This window comes from Mesoplodon bidens (assembly GCF_964165515.1).
Source record: "Mesoplodon bidens genome assembly, chromosome: 15".
Lineage (NCBI taxonomy): Eukaryota > Metazoa > Chordata > Mammalia > Artiodactyla > Ziphiidae > Mesoplodon > Mesoplodon bidens.
The window spans coordinates 29243798-29261776 of NC_138171.1; the positions used below are offsets into that span (position 1 = coordinate 29243798).

General features: G+C 45.0%; 1 protein-coding gene across 2 annotated transcripts; it reads right to left on the reverse strand.

Moving 5' to 3' along the window:
* Positions 1–902: 902 nt before the first annotated feature.
* On the reverse strand, positions 903–9954 carry SNRPB (small nuclear ribonucleoprotein polypeptides B and B1). 2 transcript variants are annotated; one of them, XM_081257206.1, is made up of 7 exons: positions 9821–9954; positions 7425–7576; positions 5510–5621; positions 3712–3864; positions 2350–2488; positions 1904–2029; positions 903–1062 (listed from the first exon to the last, which is right to left on the reverse strand). In XM_081257206.1, exons 1-7 carry the CDS (start codon positions 9821–9823, stop codon positions 1025–1027), a joined length of 723 nt encoding a protein of 240 aa, XP_081113332.1. In that variant the 5' UTR covers positions 9824–9954; the 3' UTR covers positions 903–1024. The 2 variants fall into 2 exon arrangements, with proteins under 2 accessions (XP_081113332.1, XP_081113333.1); XM_081257207.1 differs by having other exon boundaries at positions 903–1207; positions 9821–9953.
* Between the last annotated feature and the right edge of the window lie 8025 nt (positions 9955–17979).

The window sequence follows — 17979 nt, forward strand, 5'->3', positions numbered from 1 at the left end:
GTATCTTGTATGTAAATGCTGATAAGCTCGTCAGGATGACCAAGGTTGCCTAACCTCCTGAGCTATGCTTCGAAGGACATTCCGTACACTGTACTGGGGTTACTGTTCATGGAAGTAACTGGTTAGGATCTCTCTTTTCTCTCAGGGAGCTAATGCTCTAGAAAATCAATGCTTGGGAGCACAGTTTTATTTTTATATAGTAACTTAATTGTTAAGATTGCTGATGGACTGGGTGAGCCAAGAGAAAGACAGCTTTTAACAGTTCCCTACCTTAACAAGAGGTGTCAGATCTCATATTGATGTGAAAACTTCAAAACAGTGTGGTGAACACCATTTCAGAGCTCATGGTATAGTTCAGGAATTAAGATCCTTGTAGTAGCTAAGGAGGAAGATCCTAAATGGCAAAGATTTGTTGTTGCCACCTTTCAACTTAAGTCAATGAATTAAGTCAACCTGTGTATGATAAAAACACCAAAATGAGGCATCTGGTTAAATGTTGGGGGGGGGGGGTTTGCTTTATCTGCCTTGCTTACCCACCCTGCCCTGTAATGCCTTTAATCATGAAGATGGAATAAACTGTAACATTTAGTTTCTAAAAAATAAAAGTACTGCTCAAGAAGTTATCTAGATTAGTGCCTTCCAAAGAGGACATACCAATCACAATAGGGTACGAATGTTTATTTCAACAAAATGATCTTTGCCAGTTTGACAAGTGAAATGTCTTCTTGTAGTTCAATTTTGTAATTCTCTTGGATGAGGCTGTGCATCTGCAAATGATTACAGTATTTTACAAGGGAAGCAGCTACGGATTAGGGCTAAATTTTTTCAAGGCAACGCTTCTTGACTCGTATTAAGCACCCAGCATATGAAAGGTTTTTCTGAAAATAAAGAAACATACCAGGTGCATTTATAATATTCTCTTAAGAGTTTATTATAAACTAGTGTCACAGGCCACAAGGAAGTAAAAGGACTATGTACAGCCTTACGGGAAACAGGCAGGGAGCTGAGGAGGGCCAAGATGAGTCTAGGGCCTTGGTGGGCGCATTCCCGGGGGAGGGGGCCCTGTAAGGGAAACCAGACAATCCGGTGAGACTCCGCGGAACAACGGCTTAACAAACAAACAGGTGTGGTAACGTGGCCCTGGGGAATCGGGCCCACGCCTCTGTGGAGCTACTTCCATAACTCTGTGGCCAAGGTCAAAGAAGGCCTGAAGTAAGAGTAAGAAGTTTAGTCAGTGCCTGATCTGCAACTTGAATCCCCACCATACCCCAGCCTCCCACACCCTGCAGTTATCAAATGATCAGAGGGGGACTTCTCTGGGGCTAACTGGGCTCCTATGCTTATAAAGCTCATAAATGGAAAACCCGAATTAGAGACACAGTGGTCAGCAGGTTTGGCCATGGGTTAACTTAGAGGCCACTATGGCTCGGTGGAAAGAACACTGGTCTGGACACTGAGCTCTCTGGGCCTGTTTCCTCATCTATAAAATGAGAGAGCTGATCTACTTCAGCATTTCTCAACTGGAATTAAACAGATATACATAATAGTGTAGCAAAGCATAGAGCTCCTCCTTAATTACTAGACACTCCCAAACCAAAGGGCATAAGACCTTTGTTCGTCATGCAACAGAATGCATTATTTCACAGTGACCTGAGAATACTGCCCTGGACACTGAGCCCTGTGTACAGGGCTGCTCTCACTGTTCTAAGAGGGAGGTAAGGTCAATTTAAGAAATGCTTGTTCCCTCTTTCCTTTCTGGACAAAACTGTCCTCTAAGAGTTCACTTCCCGAGGCTTAAGGCCTAAAAGCCCAAAGGTATGGTCAAAATCCAATCTTCCCTCCATTTCCCATCCCAAACATGGCTCTAGAGAAGGAAGTCAACGCCACTGCTGCAGGCACTTACCTCGCATCCCTGGGGGAGGGGGCCGCATGCCTGGTGGGGGCATGCCCATTGGAGTGCCTCGTCCAGGGGGAATCCCCATTGGGGGACCCATGGGAGGCCTCATACCAGGAGGTGGGCCCATCATGCCTGCAAGAGAAAAGCCCCAAGAATATAGCTCAAGTGTCTGTCTTGAAAAGGTAGCAGGAAACATACAAAACTGTCCACCAAGTTTGGAGACGGAAGGACCATTCCACCCTCCCAGCCCCTCCTAGCAAACCAGGACTTGAGCCAAAGAAGTGAGGCTCTTGCCCAGATAGTTCCACAGTCAGTCAACCAAGCTGGATCTCAGAGTAATCCTGCTTAATTACACAAACTCGTCATCAGTTTCAGTCAAGGTTATGTCTCATCATAAATCCAGCTAAGGCATCTTCTATCAATTAGCAAGGTTCTCCTCATGGGCTTCTCACCTGGAGGGGGTGCCCCTCGGCCCATAGGTGGGGGAGGACCCGCACGGCCGGGTGGGTACTGGGTTGGGGCCCCTGCAATACTGGCTGTGGCAGCAGCTGCAGCTGCTGCAACAGTGCCTCTTCCTTGTGGGGTCATCACCTAAGAGGACACAGGAAGGAAGTTAGGCAGAACAGTACAGTGCAATGCGGTGTCCCACTCTCCTCCCCAACTTGGTAAAGAAACAGCAGACGCCAAATCCCCTAAGCTACAACTCATGGTATCAGACTTCCTATTTAAAACTATCTGCCAGGGACTTCCCTGGTGGTGCAGTGGTTAAGAATCCACCTGCCAAGGTTCGATCCCTGGTCTGGGGAGATCCCACATGCCGCAGAACAACTAAGCCCATGAACTACTGAGCCTGCACTCTAGAGCCCATGCACCACAACTACTGAAGCCCGTGCACCTAGAGCCCATGCTCCGCAACAAGAGAAGCCACCGCAGTGAGAAGCCCGCGCACCACAACGAAAAGCAGTTCCCGCTCGCCGCAACTAGAGAAAGCCCGCGCACAGCAATGAAGACCCAACGCAGCCAAAAATAAATAAGTAAATTTTTAAAAATAATAAATATAAGTAAATAAAAAATAAAACTATCTGTCAGAGAAGATCACGCTTGAATGCTCAATTCCCATTTTCTAGGCCTAAGTTAAGTATGCCCAATCCAAATCAGTTAAGGCACTTGCATTTTCAAATAAGACTGATAATAGGTTGCAAGAGCTGTAGTACAGCTGACCTTGAACATGGGTTTAAGCTGCCAGGGTCCACTTATACGCAGATTTTTCTCAATACATACTACAGTACTACATACAATCTTGGTCGAATCCTTGGATACAGAGCGCCAACTGTAAAGTTATAAGCAGATTTTCAACTAAACAGTTGGCATTCCTAACCCCTGCATTGTTCAAGGGTCAAGAATTCAAATGCTGTCATGGAAACACTTTGTTCCAATTCAGTTGGCCAAAATACTTTTTATACATCTCTTTACTTATTTTTCCCATTTTTTGGCCACACCTCGCAGCATGTGGGATCTTAGTTCCATGACCTGGGATTGAACCCATGACCCCTTGCAGTGGAAGCACAGAGTCCTAACCACTGGACCACCAGGGAAATCCCCTGCATCTTTACTTTAATAGCATCAATATTATTTATAATAGCAAGTTTTCCTTTTTGCTTGACTCTGGGACCATATGTGAAGCACAGTGAAATACTGATAGCCTGACAATCATAGGTTGATTGATCATTCTGGACTCTTCGCAAACTGTGGACCCTCACTCTATCCCTTATTTTAACCACCAGACGTTGGTACCCCCTTCCCCAACTCCTCACCTGTTGGGATGGCCCACCAACCCCACGGACCGGCCCAGCAAGTCCTGCAGGAGCCTGGGGCATGGGAACACCAGCTGGGATTCCTCTGCCAGCAGCTCTGCCAATCCCTGGGCCCCCAGCAGCTCCAGCAAGTGGCACTCGTGCAATGCCAGTCTGAAAAATAAAGATTCATGTTAAAATGCTTGTGGCCTAGAGAATCAGAAGTACACTTTGAAATATCATTGCCAAGAGAACTCCTCAGATTTATAGGGCATTGAAACAGCTTCTGATAAACACTACCCACCTATGTGTTAACACCATTCCTCCTCCATCCATGATTATATGCCTAGCAGGCTAGAAGAACTTAAGAGTAAGTCAAGAGAAACATGCACAACTCAACCTGTATGCACTCCTATGAAAATTAAACCAACACATGGCCAGGGCTCCATTCAGAAGGGTATGGCAGACAAGAGCACTTGACCTGGCATCAAAGAGACATGAGGTCCAGTACCAGCTCTGATTCTCACCTGGTGGGTGACAGTGGGCAAGTAATCCCACCATTCTAGGACTTTTTCCTCATCTGCAAATGGGGTTATGACAAAACTGGTTGTGGTCATGAAGGTTTACAATGGGCAACATTAGAGTAGCTATGAGTAGGTACATATGCTGTCCCCTGCAGACATTTACAATCAGGAAAAGCTTCAATGTAAGAGTCTAAAAAGAAGGAAATGACTAGGATAAACTACTCTGTACTCACTTGAGAGTATCTTTAAGTCATTAACATGACTTTTTTTTTTCTTTTTTTTTTTTTGTGGTACACGGGCCTCTCACTGTTGTGGCCCCTCCCGTTGCAGAGCACAGGCTCCGGACGCGCAGGCTCAGCGGCCATGGCTCATGGGGCCAGCCGCTCCGCGGCACGTGGGATCTTCCCGGACCGGGGCACGAACCCGTGTCCCCTGCATTGGCAGGCGGACTCTCAACCACTGCACCACCATGGAAGCCCATGACTTTTTAAAAGTGTACAGCAACAGGAAAAATGTTTACAATGTTAAGCGAAAAAGCAGAATGATATATTACATACCTATTACATGTTAAGTAAAAAAAAAATACATGTGGACAAAAATTAAAACAAGGTAAGAGGATTATTCCTTTAACAAACAATATATTAAAATGAAAAAGGGAAAAAAAATTTGGTTAGATTCTCTAAAGCCTCTTCTATTTCTAAAGGTAGGCTGATGTTAATGAACCAAGATTGCCTGGAATCAAAAGCCAGTATCACCACTTTCTAGCTGTGACACCTTGTGCAAGTTACTAAACCTCAGTCTGTATTATCTATAAAGTGGGAATAATTTATCTCAAAAGACTTTTATAAGGATTAAATCATACTGAAGGTCCCACAGAGCCTGGCACATAGCAGATGCTTAATAAACATTAACTATTATTCTATAACTGAACAAAAAATAAGTAAGTATGTATTCTACTGTTTGGAGTTATGACTTTTTATGGTCCACTAAACTGTCATCACATTAAGAATTGACCCGGATGGCCTTAGATGCCTCTTCTGTTGACTCACTATGTCCATCAACTAAAGAAGAAGGGATGGCTTTCAAGTTAGAAACCCTCAAATTCTAGTTCCCTACTTCTTACTTGCAAGGTAACCTCTTTAAGATTCTGGTTTATTATCTGTAAAAGGGGGACAGAAACCAGAGGATGCCTGTGAGTACTGCAATGAAAGAGAGAACCTCACACAGAGCCTGGCTCAGGTGGGGCCTCCCTTGTACAAGGTTCCTGGCCTTGCACAGGCTCTCTGCTGACTTACATCTTTGGGAGGTGGTCCCTCTACTGTCATTGAGACCAGGTTCTCCCCTCGAAGTAGCACCAGACCAAGGACTCGCTTCTCTTCTCTCTCCGCTTGTTTTGAGTTCTTTGGTCTAAAGACAGGTTTAGGAGAAGGAACAAAAAAGCAAGCATTAGAAAAAGGGTGAAGTTCAAGTTCACCTACCTAAGGACCCTCCAAGATTTGTTTTACTCTATATCTACTGACAAATGGTACATAAACTTTCCCTAAGACAGCTCCTCTGGACAGTCTTCACAGGCTGAACTTGTAACCCCTTAGGTGGTTGTCTCCCGTGCCAATAGGATGCACAGACCAAGAGACAGGGTAAGAGTCAAGAAAGCCCAGCCCTGGCTCACTCATGTAGCCACTGTGAAAGCCTTTCCTCAGTCAACTCTTCTTTGCTATTACCCTTTTCCTCCCTCTAGCTTAAGGCCTCACCAGTGCCAGGAGGCAGCCAAAACAATTCCTCAGTCAACTGAATCCCACTCATTCCACTTACATGCAATATTCTTCTAGTACCAATTCAACCCCACAGGCCTGTAACTCCACCCCTCACCTCACATTAGAAATAGAAGCTATAAAGGAAAAGGTTAAGAGTTAACTACATAGAAATTACACCTCTGTCCTCAAAGAACAAAAAACAGAAATCTCCAAACAGCAACAACCAGAGAAGTATGAACAAAATATAAATGAATGTAAACCAGGAAAAATAACCGCAACAAGATGGGGAAAGGAAAGGAAAGCCACAGCCAATATCCTAAAAATAAACACAAAATACCCTGATTTTTAAAAATAACTTAAAGGTTTCATTTTAGTGATATTTTATATTAAATTAACAGTAGTTTTCTGTGGGTGTCATTTTTTCCTCTTTTTTTTTTGACTTATCTATATTTTCTTATTTAATAAAAGCATGTATTGCCCTTTCACATTTTAAAAAAAAACCCTTTCTGGGTATTTTAAGTTTTTTCTCACATACTTTTATGTACTTTTAATAAATATTTTCTAATAGGCACTTTTTAATTATCAGAATAAAGTTAGTTTCATTTAAAAATACAGAAGAGAACAATTTGGAATAGTTCTACACTGATCTGTTGGTCACTGTCTAATGTGTACCTGGCACTCAGCCATCTCTACCACATTTTCTGTGCTGTATTTCTTGACCTCATGCCACAAAGAAAACAACTGTCCCAAAGAGAATCAAAGGGAATTCACAGCCACTGGCAACATACTATGGACGCTGCACGTGGCAAAAGAGAGCTGGATGATCATGGAAGTCATGTAACTTCTCTGGGCCTCAAGATGCCTTGAATGTAAAATAGGATGAAATGCAAGACCACATCTTTTAATAGCCTAGAAGCTTAAGATCTGTGAGTCCTAAGACAAGGGAATTACCTAGTAACTTATGGAATTGTATTCTCCAATTGTTTCTATAAATGCCAACAAAAAATCACTGGCCCCAAACCCCCAAGGGGAGCTGAGCACTTACCCTGAAGAGGGTCAGAGGCTTCTTAAAGCAGTTTCAGACCAGGCTGCACTGGGAGAGCCCTTTAGGCTACAGCTTTACAAATAGGCAATGAGGCCAGAAAATCAAGCTCTCCCCCCTTACACACCTGTGGGGAGAACATGAGAGCCCTTTACCCCAGTACCCAGGGGCACGCAAAGTCAGAGAAACAAAAAGCCTAGCAGCCCTCCTTACAATTTGTACTCTGCTAGAAGTAGACAGCAAGACTAAGGAAAGAGATGTCTTAGTGTCCAACATCCCCATTTTAATCTGCCCTGTAAAACAGGAAAGTAAACCAAGAGGAACTAGCTAGCTACATCACCGCCTGTCACTTGGCCCACCCACCCAATCCACTCCCCATCCACCCAATCCCTCCCCCCACAGCCCACTCCTCACTTGATCTTCCTGAACTCATCACAGTCACAGAGGATCAAATTCATATGCTTGTCAAAAGCTTTAAAGGTGCCAATGAAGATACGGCCATCTTGCAGGATGCACCTCATCCTGTAGTCGATGTGCTGCAGCATCTTGCTGCTCTTGCCCACGGTCTGCAAGGAGAAATCAGCAAGAATGGGACTCAGCTCTTTTAGACCCACATAGCCCTGGTCCTTCCTTAAAACTTCTGCTGCAGCCTTCTTTTCCATGTCTGTCTTTCTCAGTATTCTCAGCTCTGTCTTCCAGCCACAGACTTTTCCTGGGAATTCTCTCACATCACTCTGTTTTCAACCCTGACCTGTTATTCTTCCTTCCCTTAAAATCATCTTTCTCGTATTACAATTGCCTTTGTCTATGTTGTGTATGTTTCATGGGTGAGAGGGTAAGGTGGTTCCAAACCAATGAAACCCAAGTATATCACAGATTAGCCATCTGCCATTGTGTAGATTATAGGTGCTGTCGAACACCAACATCCCATTAAAAAGACTGGGTAAAAGAGCTAGAATGGGACTGGCACTAAGAATTCAATCAATGAAGAGCTTGTTATCAGAAAGGAGCTGATCAGCTTGGAAGCCAGAATAGAATCCCCCAAATCAATAATTTGTTAGTGTGTCTCCAAGACTACCTTTAGGAGAGAAAATCTTTCTGGTGCTCAGTGCTAATGAGTTTGAACACAAAATGAGAATATATAACCTGATACACTCCTTAATTAACCCAACAACCTATTCTGCTTTATAGCCTGGCTTCCAATGTAGTTTTGGTAAAACAGAGAGACTATATAGACCTCACAATGAGAATGTCAAGTACCCTTGGCAGTTACACTTCTCTCTAGAAATAAATGACCTGGCATTTGCTTTGTTATATCAGCCTCCTATCAGTCTGACTGGTATAGGCCAATCCAAACTCATGCAAGGGCCTTCTAAGTACCAGGCACTGTGCTTACTATTCATCTCTGTGAGCCTGGACGAGCACAGGTGCTCTGAACCTACAAATGCATGGATTGGAATCTCGACTCCTGCCATCCTGGAGACCCAAGTTATGTGGTTCAGTCTCTTTCAGATGACCATTTTAACCCAACTGTAATCACAGCTTCTAACCACATGGTCTGAACCTTTATGGTAACATATACTGGTGCATCTGTCTTGTACAGCTAATTCTTACTGGGTGCTCACTGGCAGGCACTGCCATAAACACTATTCTCTCACTTAATCTTTAACATCAGATTTTACAGATGAGGCCACTGAGGCTGTAAGAGGTTAAGCTGTGTTGGAAGTTGGTCAGCCTGAATCCAGTGCCTACTCTTCTAATCAATTCTCCAAACAATACCCTACTAGGTTTCCCTGCTTTCAATTCACCCAATATATAACAGCTACCGAACAGTTATCTTTCTAAACACAACTAAGTTCATGCCATTTTGCTGGTTAAAATCCTTCAGTGGCATCGCATCCTTCATCACCAACAAAATGAAGTAGCATGTAAAGCCATTAATAACCAGACTCCTGCCAATTCCTCCCACCTCATTCTTCCTTTTCCCCTCCAGGAACTTTCAATAGTGCTACCCTTCATGCTTTGTTCTGGCAATCCTTCGGATCTATACTATTCTCTCCCATTTTCGCTGGGAAAACGCCTGACAATCTTTCAGGACTCTGCTCCAGAAAGCCTTCTTACCCCGCCCCACGCCGTTACTTTTACTTAATGCTGAATTACCATTCCGAATTATACTATCCGTGTCCCCAAACAGAGAGTGAACTCGGGGAAGTAAACATTTCATTGTGCAGCCCCAGGGCCTGAAAAGTCAGACATACTCAAACATACATATATGCTGAACAAACGAGTTGAACTTTTCCTCCACTCGTTCATCCTCCGTTCACTCCTCCCCATCTACTAGAAGCAAGACTCTAGTTTCGGCCACAAGCCCTTCCACCTCTTTCCGCAACTCCTTCTCGGACCCTCACCCGCCTTCACAAGTCTGAGTCTCTCACCGGGTCTTCCCCAGTACCCCTGCGGCGCTAGTACCTGCTCCGACACCCCAGACACTCACACTCATGCTGCAAAGTTTACTCAGCGCCTACGGGATCCCAAGCACTGTGGTCACAGCGGTGTGGAGGACCGCAACGCAGTTCTAACTTCTCCTGCACCGAGCGACCCTGGCCTCGGACCCTCATTTCCAGCCTTCCCCTCCCCCACCCCGCCGAGCGACCAAGGTCCGGGTCTTCCCTGTCCCGAATGAGGGGCTGCGGCGGCCGGGGCCTTCACCGCCCGGAGCGGCCAACCCACGGCCTCCTTCCCGGTTAGTCGCGCTCCCCACTCCACAACAGACTCGGGAGCTCCCGCGCCGCCGGCCTGTGCCTCCTCACCATGGTGGCGGTTCTGATGGCTCCGATTCCCGCCGGATTCGCCTCCGCAGAGGCCTAGAAGCCCGCCACTAGCTCGCTTCCCGCCGCCGCTACCGGAAACGCGACCGCGGGCAAAATGAGGTAACGTAGAAGGCTGCTTCCGGTCCCGGAGCCAGTCCCTTGAGTTCCGGCCGAGGTGCTGAGCCGCGAGCTTAGAGTGGGGCGGGGCTTCGGCGGGGTTGGGGGCGGGGCTGGCGTCAAACTGAATCGCAGAGGCTTAGGACCTTCTCTGTTGGACACCTTCCTAGTTTCTGTCGGTACTGGAGCTGCTCCTCTTCACCCTCACCACCCAACCCCCCGCGCCCCAGCCCATTAACTCTCGGTCCTCATCTCCCACCACTCTACCCCAGCTCGGTCCTCTACAGCCAGTGTCCCTGCTTTTCCGTGAACTTAGTCGACCTGCTTCAGCTCCTTTGCATTTGCTGTTGCCTCTGCCTGGAATGCTAGTCGTCCAGGTATGTGCACGGCTCACGCCCTCACCTTCACGACTCAAGCTCAAATAATATTTTCCCACTGAGGACTTTCCTTGTCGTCCTGTTTAAAACTGCAATCTTCCCACCCATCCCTGTTTTATTTTTCTCCTTAACACTGATTGCTAACATACTATATATGTTATTTTATTATCCCTCCCCATTAGAATGTAAGTTCGAAGGGTATAGATTTTTGTGTATTGTTCATTGCTGTAGTGCCTAGAACACTGCTTAGCACAAAATAAGGGCTTAATAAATATCTGATGAATGAATTTATCAATCCCATCCAGTCCCATGACTTTTGAATGCTACCTATATGATCGGGTTTTTCGAATTTACTCCTCTAGGGCTTCCCTGGTGGCACACTGGTTTAGAATCCGCCTGCCAATGCAGGGGACACGGGTTTGAGCCCTGGTCCAGGAAGATCCCACATGCCACGGAGCAACTAAGCCCGTGCGCCACAACTACTGAGCCTGCATTCTAGAGCCCGGGAGCCACAACTACCGAGCCCATGTGCTACAACTACTGAAGCCCACATGCCTAGAGCCTGTGCTCCGCAACAAGAGAAGCCACCGCAGTGAGAAGCCCGTGCACTGCAACTAGAGAAAGCCCACACGCAGCAACGAAAATCCAGGGCAGCCAAAAATAAATAAATTTTTAAAAATTAAAAAAACAACAAACTTGGCAGCATCCTTGACTCCTCTCTTTGAGGAATTCCTCATCCCTGATTCAAAATGTCTTGAATCAGATTGTAGTCACCTGCTCCACTTCTACTATGCTAGTCCTAGGCACCATCATCTCCATCTTGGATCACTGAACAAGGCCATAACTGGTCTCTTTGCTTCCTCTCTTGCTCTCACAGCAGCCAGAGGGATCATTCTATAATGTACTGAGATTATATCAGATGATGTCATCACCCTGCTCTCCACCTCCCAATAACTTCCCAGCACACGTTGGAATAAAATCCAGTCCTGAATCTCTCTCTCTGCATCTAACCTCATCTCCCTCAACATTCCCCTCATTCATCATCTTCCAGCCACACGTCTCCTTCCTGTTCCTCAAACCCAGCAAGGATATCTTCCATCCCAGGGCTTTTTAATCCTCACACCAGACCTAAGATGCACATTCTGTCACCCTGTTTCTGTCAACCCGTAGATGAAGAGATGGAGGATCAAAGAGATGAATTATCTTGTCCAAGGTGGCAGGGTCGACAGTCAGAATAGGAATATGGTGCCATTTGTCTCCTCAGTGGCTCCAAAGTTACCCTGCCTCCTAACATTATCACTTATGCACACACTTAAAAATTACTTATTTAGCACCTACTAAGGCCATGCACTGTTACTGGGATACAAAGTCCCTTCCCTGAAGGAATTTATGTTGTAGTAAGAAAGGCAGACAATAAACCAAACAAATAAGTATACAAGGTAACATTAGAGTGACATGAAAAAATAAATAAAGTAGGGTAGGGGAACTGAGAGTGATGGGTTGCAAGTTTGGCTAGATGGTCAGAGAAAGCCTCTCAGGAGTGGCATGTGAGCAGAGACCTCAGTCAAGTGAAGGACATTCCAAACACTTCATATAAAGGGAATCATGTAATATGTGATCTTTTGTAACTGCCTTCTTTCACTTAGCATAATGTTCTCAAGGCTCATCCACGCTGTGGCATGTATCAGTACTTCACTTCTTTTTATGGCTGAATAATATTCCACTGTATGGATAGACCACTTTTGTTTATCCATTCATCAGTTGACAGACATTTGGGTTGTTTCCACCTTTGGCTATTATGAATAATGCTGCTATAAACATGCATGTATGCTTTCATGTGATTATATGCTTTCATTTCTCTTGCATGTATACCTGGGAATGGGTCATATGGGTCATATTGCTGGGTCGCATGGTAACTTTAATCATTTGAGGAACTGCCAGACTGTTTTCCAAAGGGGCTGCACCATTCTACATTCCCACCAGCAGTGTATGTGAGTTCTGATTTCTCCACGTCTTCACCAATGTTTGTTACTATGTGACTTTCAGATTCAAGCTATCCTAGTGTGTGTGAAGCGGTATCTATCTCAAAGTTTTGATTTGCATTATTACCCTGATGACTAATGATGTCCAGCATCTTTTCATGTACTTATTGGCCATCTGTGTATCATCCTTGCATTGTCTTTTATTATTCAGTTGTGAGAGTTCTTTGTGTATTCTAGATATGTCCCTCAACAGATATATGATTTATAAACATTTTCTCTCATTCTGTGAGTTGTCTTTTCACTTTACAGTGTCCTACACAATAGTTTTTAATTTTGATGAAGTCCAATTTATCTTTTTTCTTTTGTTGCTCAGGCTTTTGGTGCCATATCTAACAATCGATTTTTACCAAATCCAAGATCATGAAGATTTAACCCTATGTTTTCTTATAATAGTTCTACAGTTTTCATTCTTACATTTAGATCTTTGATACATTTTCAGTTATTTTTTGTACATGACATAAGGCAAGAGTCAAACTTTATTCTTTGGCAAGAAGACATACATTTGTCCCAGCACCATTAGTTGAAAAGACTATTCTTTCCCCTACTGAATGGTCTTGGCACCTTGAGGCAATCAGTGGACCATAGACACATGATTTTATTTCTTATCTCTCAATTCTATTCCTTTGATCTATATGTCTTTCCTTATGTCAGTACCATTGCTTTGTAGTAAGTTTTGAAATCAGAAAATGTGAGTCCTCCTAATTTGTTTTTCTTTTTCAAGATTGTTTTGGCATTCTGCATCCCTTGAAAATTCCATATTAATTTAGAATCAGCTTGTCAATTTCCACAGATCAGAAAAAGGGGGCCATGAATTCCAGAGCTGGGGGTTAAACAAGCTATTCATTCGGCCTTTGTTTGGTAAAGTATTCCCAAGTTTCAGTCTAGATCAGGGATTTGCAAACATTTTCTGTTAGGAGTCAGATAGTATTTTAGGGTTTGGGGCCATATGGTCTTTAATGCAATTACTCAACCCAACCATTGTAGCATGAAAGCAGCTATAGACAATATGTAACAATATATGGCTGTGCTACGATAAAACTTTATTTATGAACACAAATATGTGTCACAAAATATTATTCTTCTTTTGATTCTTTCCAATGATTTAAAATGTAAGAAGCATTCTTAGCTTGTAGGCCTTACCAAAACAGGTGGCAGGCCAGATTTGGCCTTCAGGCTGCATTTTGCCATCCCCTGGTTTAGACCATTAAGTTTGTGTCTGGGTTCAGGGCCATTGCCCCAGCTAGTATTAATAATAATTTTGACGTGCATTATTTCTTTGGTTTATCTCTGGGTTCACATCAAAAGTTCGTGTCTTTGCCCTCATATAAAAACTGTACAAGGCTTCCCTGGTGGCGCAGTGGTTGAGAGTCCGCCTGCCAATGCAGGGGACACGGGTTCGTGCCCCAGTCTGGGAAGATCCCACATGCCGCAGAGCAGCTGGGCCCGTGAGCCACGGCCGCTGAGCCTGAGCGTCCGGAGCCTGTGCTCCACAACGGAAGAGGCCACAACAGTGAGAGGCCCGCGTACCGCAAAAAAAAACAAAACAAAAAACAAAAAAAAAAACTATACATTCACATCTGTATCAACATGGGTCCAGTGAGGAGACAGAAACCACACAGTAACTTAAATGGGAAATTTAGCAGGAAAAATTACTTTGCAATGATAGGAAAGTAACTGTAAACATTAAAAGAAAACCCTCAGCTAAGGCTAAAGAAGGATAAACCTAGAAGGAGGTTTCCCTCCCCAAGGTTTGGGTTCAGCCCTCACTAGAGAAGGTGTGGTTTCAGCCCACTGGATGGTAGAGAAGTTGGCAGGAAGGGCCAGAACTTTACACAGGCCAGAGCTGGTCTGCAGTCGCCAGGCAAGCAGGAATATCCCTCTGGAGCACAGGCAAGCCAAGGCTGGTTGGCAGGTACACAAAGGGAGCCCAACGTGCACAGACAGTCAGGGTGTTGATGTTGACACAAAGCCTGGACCATACAGTATCTGTGTCTGAAGGGCCGCAGCAAACAAACCTCTGAGGCACAAGTCAGCCAAGACTGATGGGTGGGTGAGCAGAAGTGGTCAAGGTACTGCTATAGGTGCTGCTAGAAATGGAGGCTGAAAAGCTGCAAAAACCTAGTGCACTTAGGTGCACAGCTTGGGCTGTGGCAGCTATGGGTGGCTGCTGGGGCTCTGGTGCACATGCATGTGGAGCTAAGGAGAGGGTCTGGGGAGCAACAACCAGGCTGGGGAGGCTCTGAGCCTCTGCACAGGATGAAGGTCCAAGGTGGCCCCAGGGTGTGTCCCCATGGCGCTGAAGAGAGGGTACAGGAGCAGCAACCTGGGCTGGAGCACAGGCCTGTGCTGTTGGGGTTCCTGAGCCACCACCACCTGGATGGAGAGCTGGAGAAAACACAGGGTGGCCAATCGGTGGAGAAAGCTGTGTCCCTGCAGGCATTTAGCATGAGAGAAAACTGCAATGGCCGAGAAGCAGGGGAAAAGGGTACTCTCCAGGAGCCTGGTGGAAGAGCCACCTACACCAGGAGAGAGGACCCCTTCCTGCGGCAATGTTGCTCCAGAACAGCCCACTACTGATGTACCTCATGCCAGCTGACAAAGGAAAAATATATAAAGGGCCCAGATCCATTTTCACAGATCAGGCAACAAAAGGTGAATTTGGAGCTAAGACAATATATTGATTAAGTGACACCACTCCACATACACCCAAACATATTCTACCATACAGGTCAGCAGAATGCAGGCCTCGGAGGGAAAAGATGATAGCCTCTAAAGAAGGAACTACTCTCATGAGAAACACAGATAAGACGTTGGCTTTCTGCTTGGATTCTTGGAGTGATGAGCACTTTTTTTCTTTTGCAAATGTTTCTACTGTTGGAAAGCTGTGTTTGCAGGGGTGCTTTTAAATTTTACATCCAGGTGATCACCAAGTGCTTTGAAGACAAACCCTACGAAGCCTATCTTCTCTTTCAGTCCACAAAACTATCACCATAGTTGTCCTGTAAATTTTGCCTGGACAAGTGCAACACTTCTGACCTCCCAGATTTACCCTGGTCTCAGTGCTATTCATCATACCTTTCTCTCAAGTTTTCTCTCAGATTCCCCACATCATCTCTTCCAGGTCTTCAACACCCAAATAATTCCTGTACCAATATATTAAGCAGAAAATCTGATCTCATATGTTTTCACAATTTTATTAGTCAGGCACACCTCCAATATTGCAAAATTTACTTACTCTAAGATTTTTACAAGTTGAACCCCTCTATCAAAAGACAAGGAAGCCTCTTTTAGTGGCAGTGTTTATTAGACCTAGGGGAAGGTCGGGGTCCTGCTGCTTTTACCCAAGGTTATTATAACACAAAAAAGAAAGGCAGCTCAGACAAAAACTATTATAAGTAGCATTAAACTTCATAAAATTAAGCTCTCTTCCCCCCCAGACAAAAAATAGCTTTCTAGTTCCCAGAAGAGGTAGGAAGTAGGGAAGAGGGGAACTGATGACTAGTAGCAGCAAGGATTCTGTAAAACCAGCTCTGCCTTAGAGCCTAGTAAGCAAGGTGAGCTGGGCCCCACACTGTGGTCTACATTAGAAGCAGACAAGCCTGTCCCTGTGTGTAATCTGGCTTTGTGAGATTTTCCAATCCTCAGCTGTTGCCTCAACACTCAGACAGAGAACGAATGCTTTTATCCTTTTTAGAGCACTGATGGTTGGAACTCTAGAAATCTGGTTTCATTTTTTTTAGGATTCTAGAATGTCATATTTCAACCTGTCCTAAACTTCTCTTTGAAGGGCAGTTGAGGGGCTTCCCTGGTGACGCAGTGGTTAAGAATCCGCCTTCCAATTCAGAGGACACAGGTTTGAGCCCTGGTCCGGGATGATCCCACATGCTGTGGAGCAACTAAGCCCGTACGCCACAACTACTGAGCCTGCATTCTAGAGCCCACGAGCCACAACTACTGAAGCCCGCGCGCCTAGAACCCATGCTCCACAAGAGAAGCCACTGCAATGAGAAGCCCGTGCACTGCAACGAAGAGTAGCCTCCACTCACCACAACTAGAGAAAGCCCGCGCAACAAAGACCTAATGCAGCCAAAAATAAATAAATAAAATAAATTTATTTTAAAAATAATAATAATTAAAAAAAATTTTTTTAAATAAATGGCAGTTGAGTTTTTGGCTGTTCTCCAAAATGATAATGAGGTTAAAATTAATGAATAGGGTACAGAGCTAGATAAAAATAATCTTTATATAAGAATATGGATTTTGATCCCTTATATATGTCATGCATAATTAGGAGGAAATAAAGGATAACATGGTATTTCCATTAGGAAAAAGATTATGTAATGAGAAAATCTCATGTTTTGCCAAGAATCCTTTACTATCTGTTTTCTTTTAGAAAAAAATTGATAAAAAATTTATACATGCTTACTTTGAATATATGAGAAATATATGTACAGATATTTAAAAGTCAGATTAGAGCTTGTATGTATAAATTAGGTCACTTTAAATCTGACCCACTGTACCTAATTTCACAGCCAGGGGCCGTCAGATTGCCAGCCATCTTGAAAGTCCCCCCAACCCAGATCCTGTCTGTGACCCACAGGTGGCCCTCACATGGATTCATCACACAAGGTGCCACCAAATCATAGCATTTTTACACGTTCTTTTGTCAGATTACGGAGTTTCCACACCATTGTGTTACTGGGTCAGATGTTCCCATATCAGAACTGATGTTCGGGCTTCCCTGGTGGCGCAGTCGTTGAGAGTCCGCCTGCCGATGCAGGGGACACGGGTTCGTGCCCCGGTCTGGGAAGAGCCCACATGCCGCGGAGCGGCTAGGCCCGCGAGCCATTGCCGCTGAGCCTGCACGTCCGGAGCCTGCGCTCCGCAACAGGAGAGGCCACAACAGTGGGAGGCCCGCATACCGCAAAAAAAAAAAAAACTGATGTTCATTTTTCATAATCTACTGCCATGTTTTTCAGAAAACTAAGCAAAACTCAACATGAAAAGGACAGTTCTAAAACTGAACACGGGGAAGAATGCTGGAGGGTTCTGAAGTCAAGGTCATGACTCAAAAAAAGGGGCAGGACATTTGGATCATTCAATGAAAAGGCCCAAACGAGGTGTAGCTCAAGGCTTTCTAGAGTGGGGTCAAGTGAGGAGGCCAGGAAGGATGTAGGAAGCAACTTGAGTTTGAGCTCCCCAGTTCCCCAAAGCACCCCCACCCAATCGAGGCTTGACCCCCCCATTAGTATAGGACCTGCCTGGACACTGCAGGCCTCTGAGTTTGAGGCCACTGACCTCCTGTAGGAAATAAGCTCTTATTGTAAGTCTGAGCTCCCCCTCCCTGGGGGCAGAAACCAACATCCTAGGGAGTGGGGATGTGTACCTTCCTTTCTTCCCAGGGAGAGTTCACCTCACACACCCCTGTTCTGCTTCCTGCTGGGATGGAATACAGGAGCTGGTTCCAGTGGCCCTTCCTAGAGATAAAGGACAGAGTAGCAGCAGTCTGGGGAAGCCCCTTTCCAGGCTTGCAAGATAACCCCATACCCCTCTCCCTTTGCTGGGCTAGGACTGACAGTCCTTTCCCTGGAACACGTCTGAGGTCACTACAGGTTATAAGGGA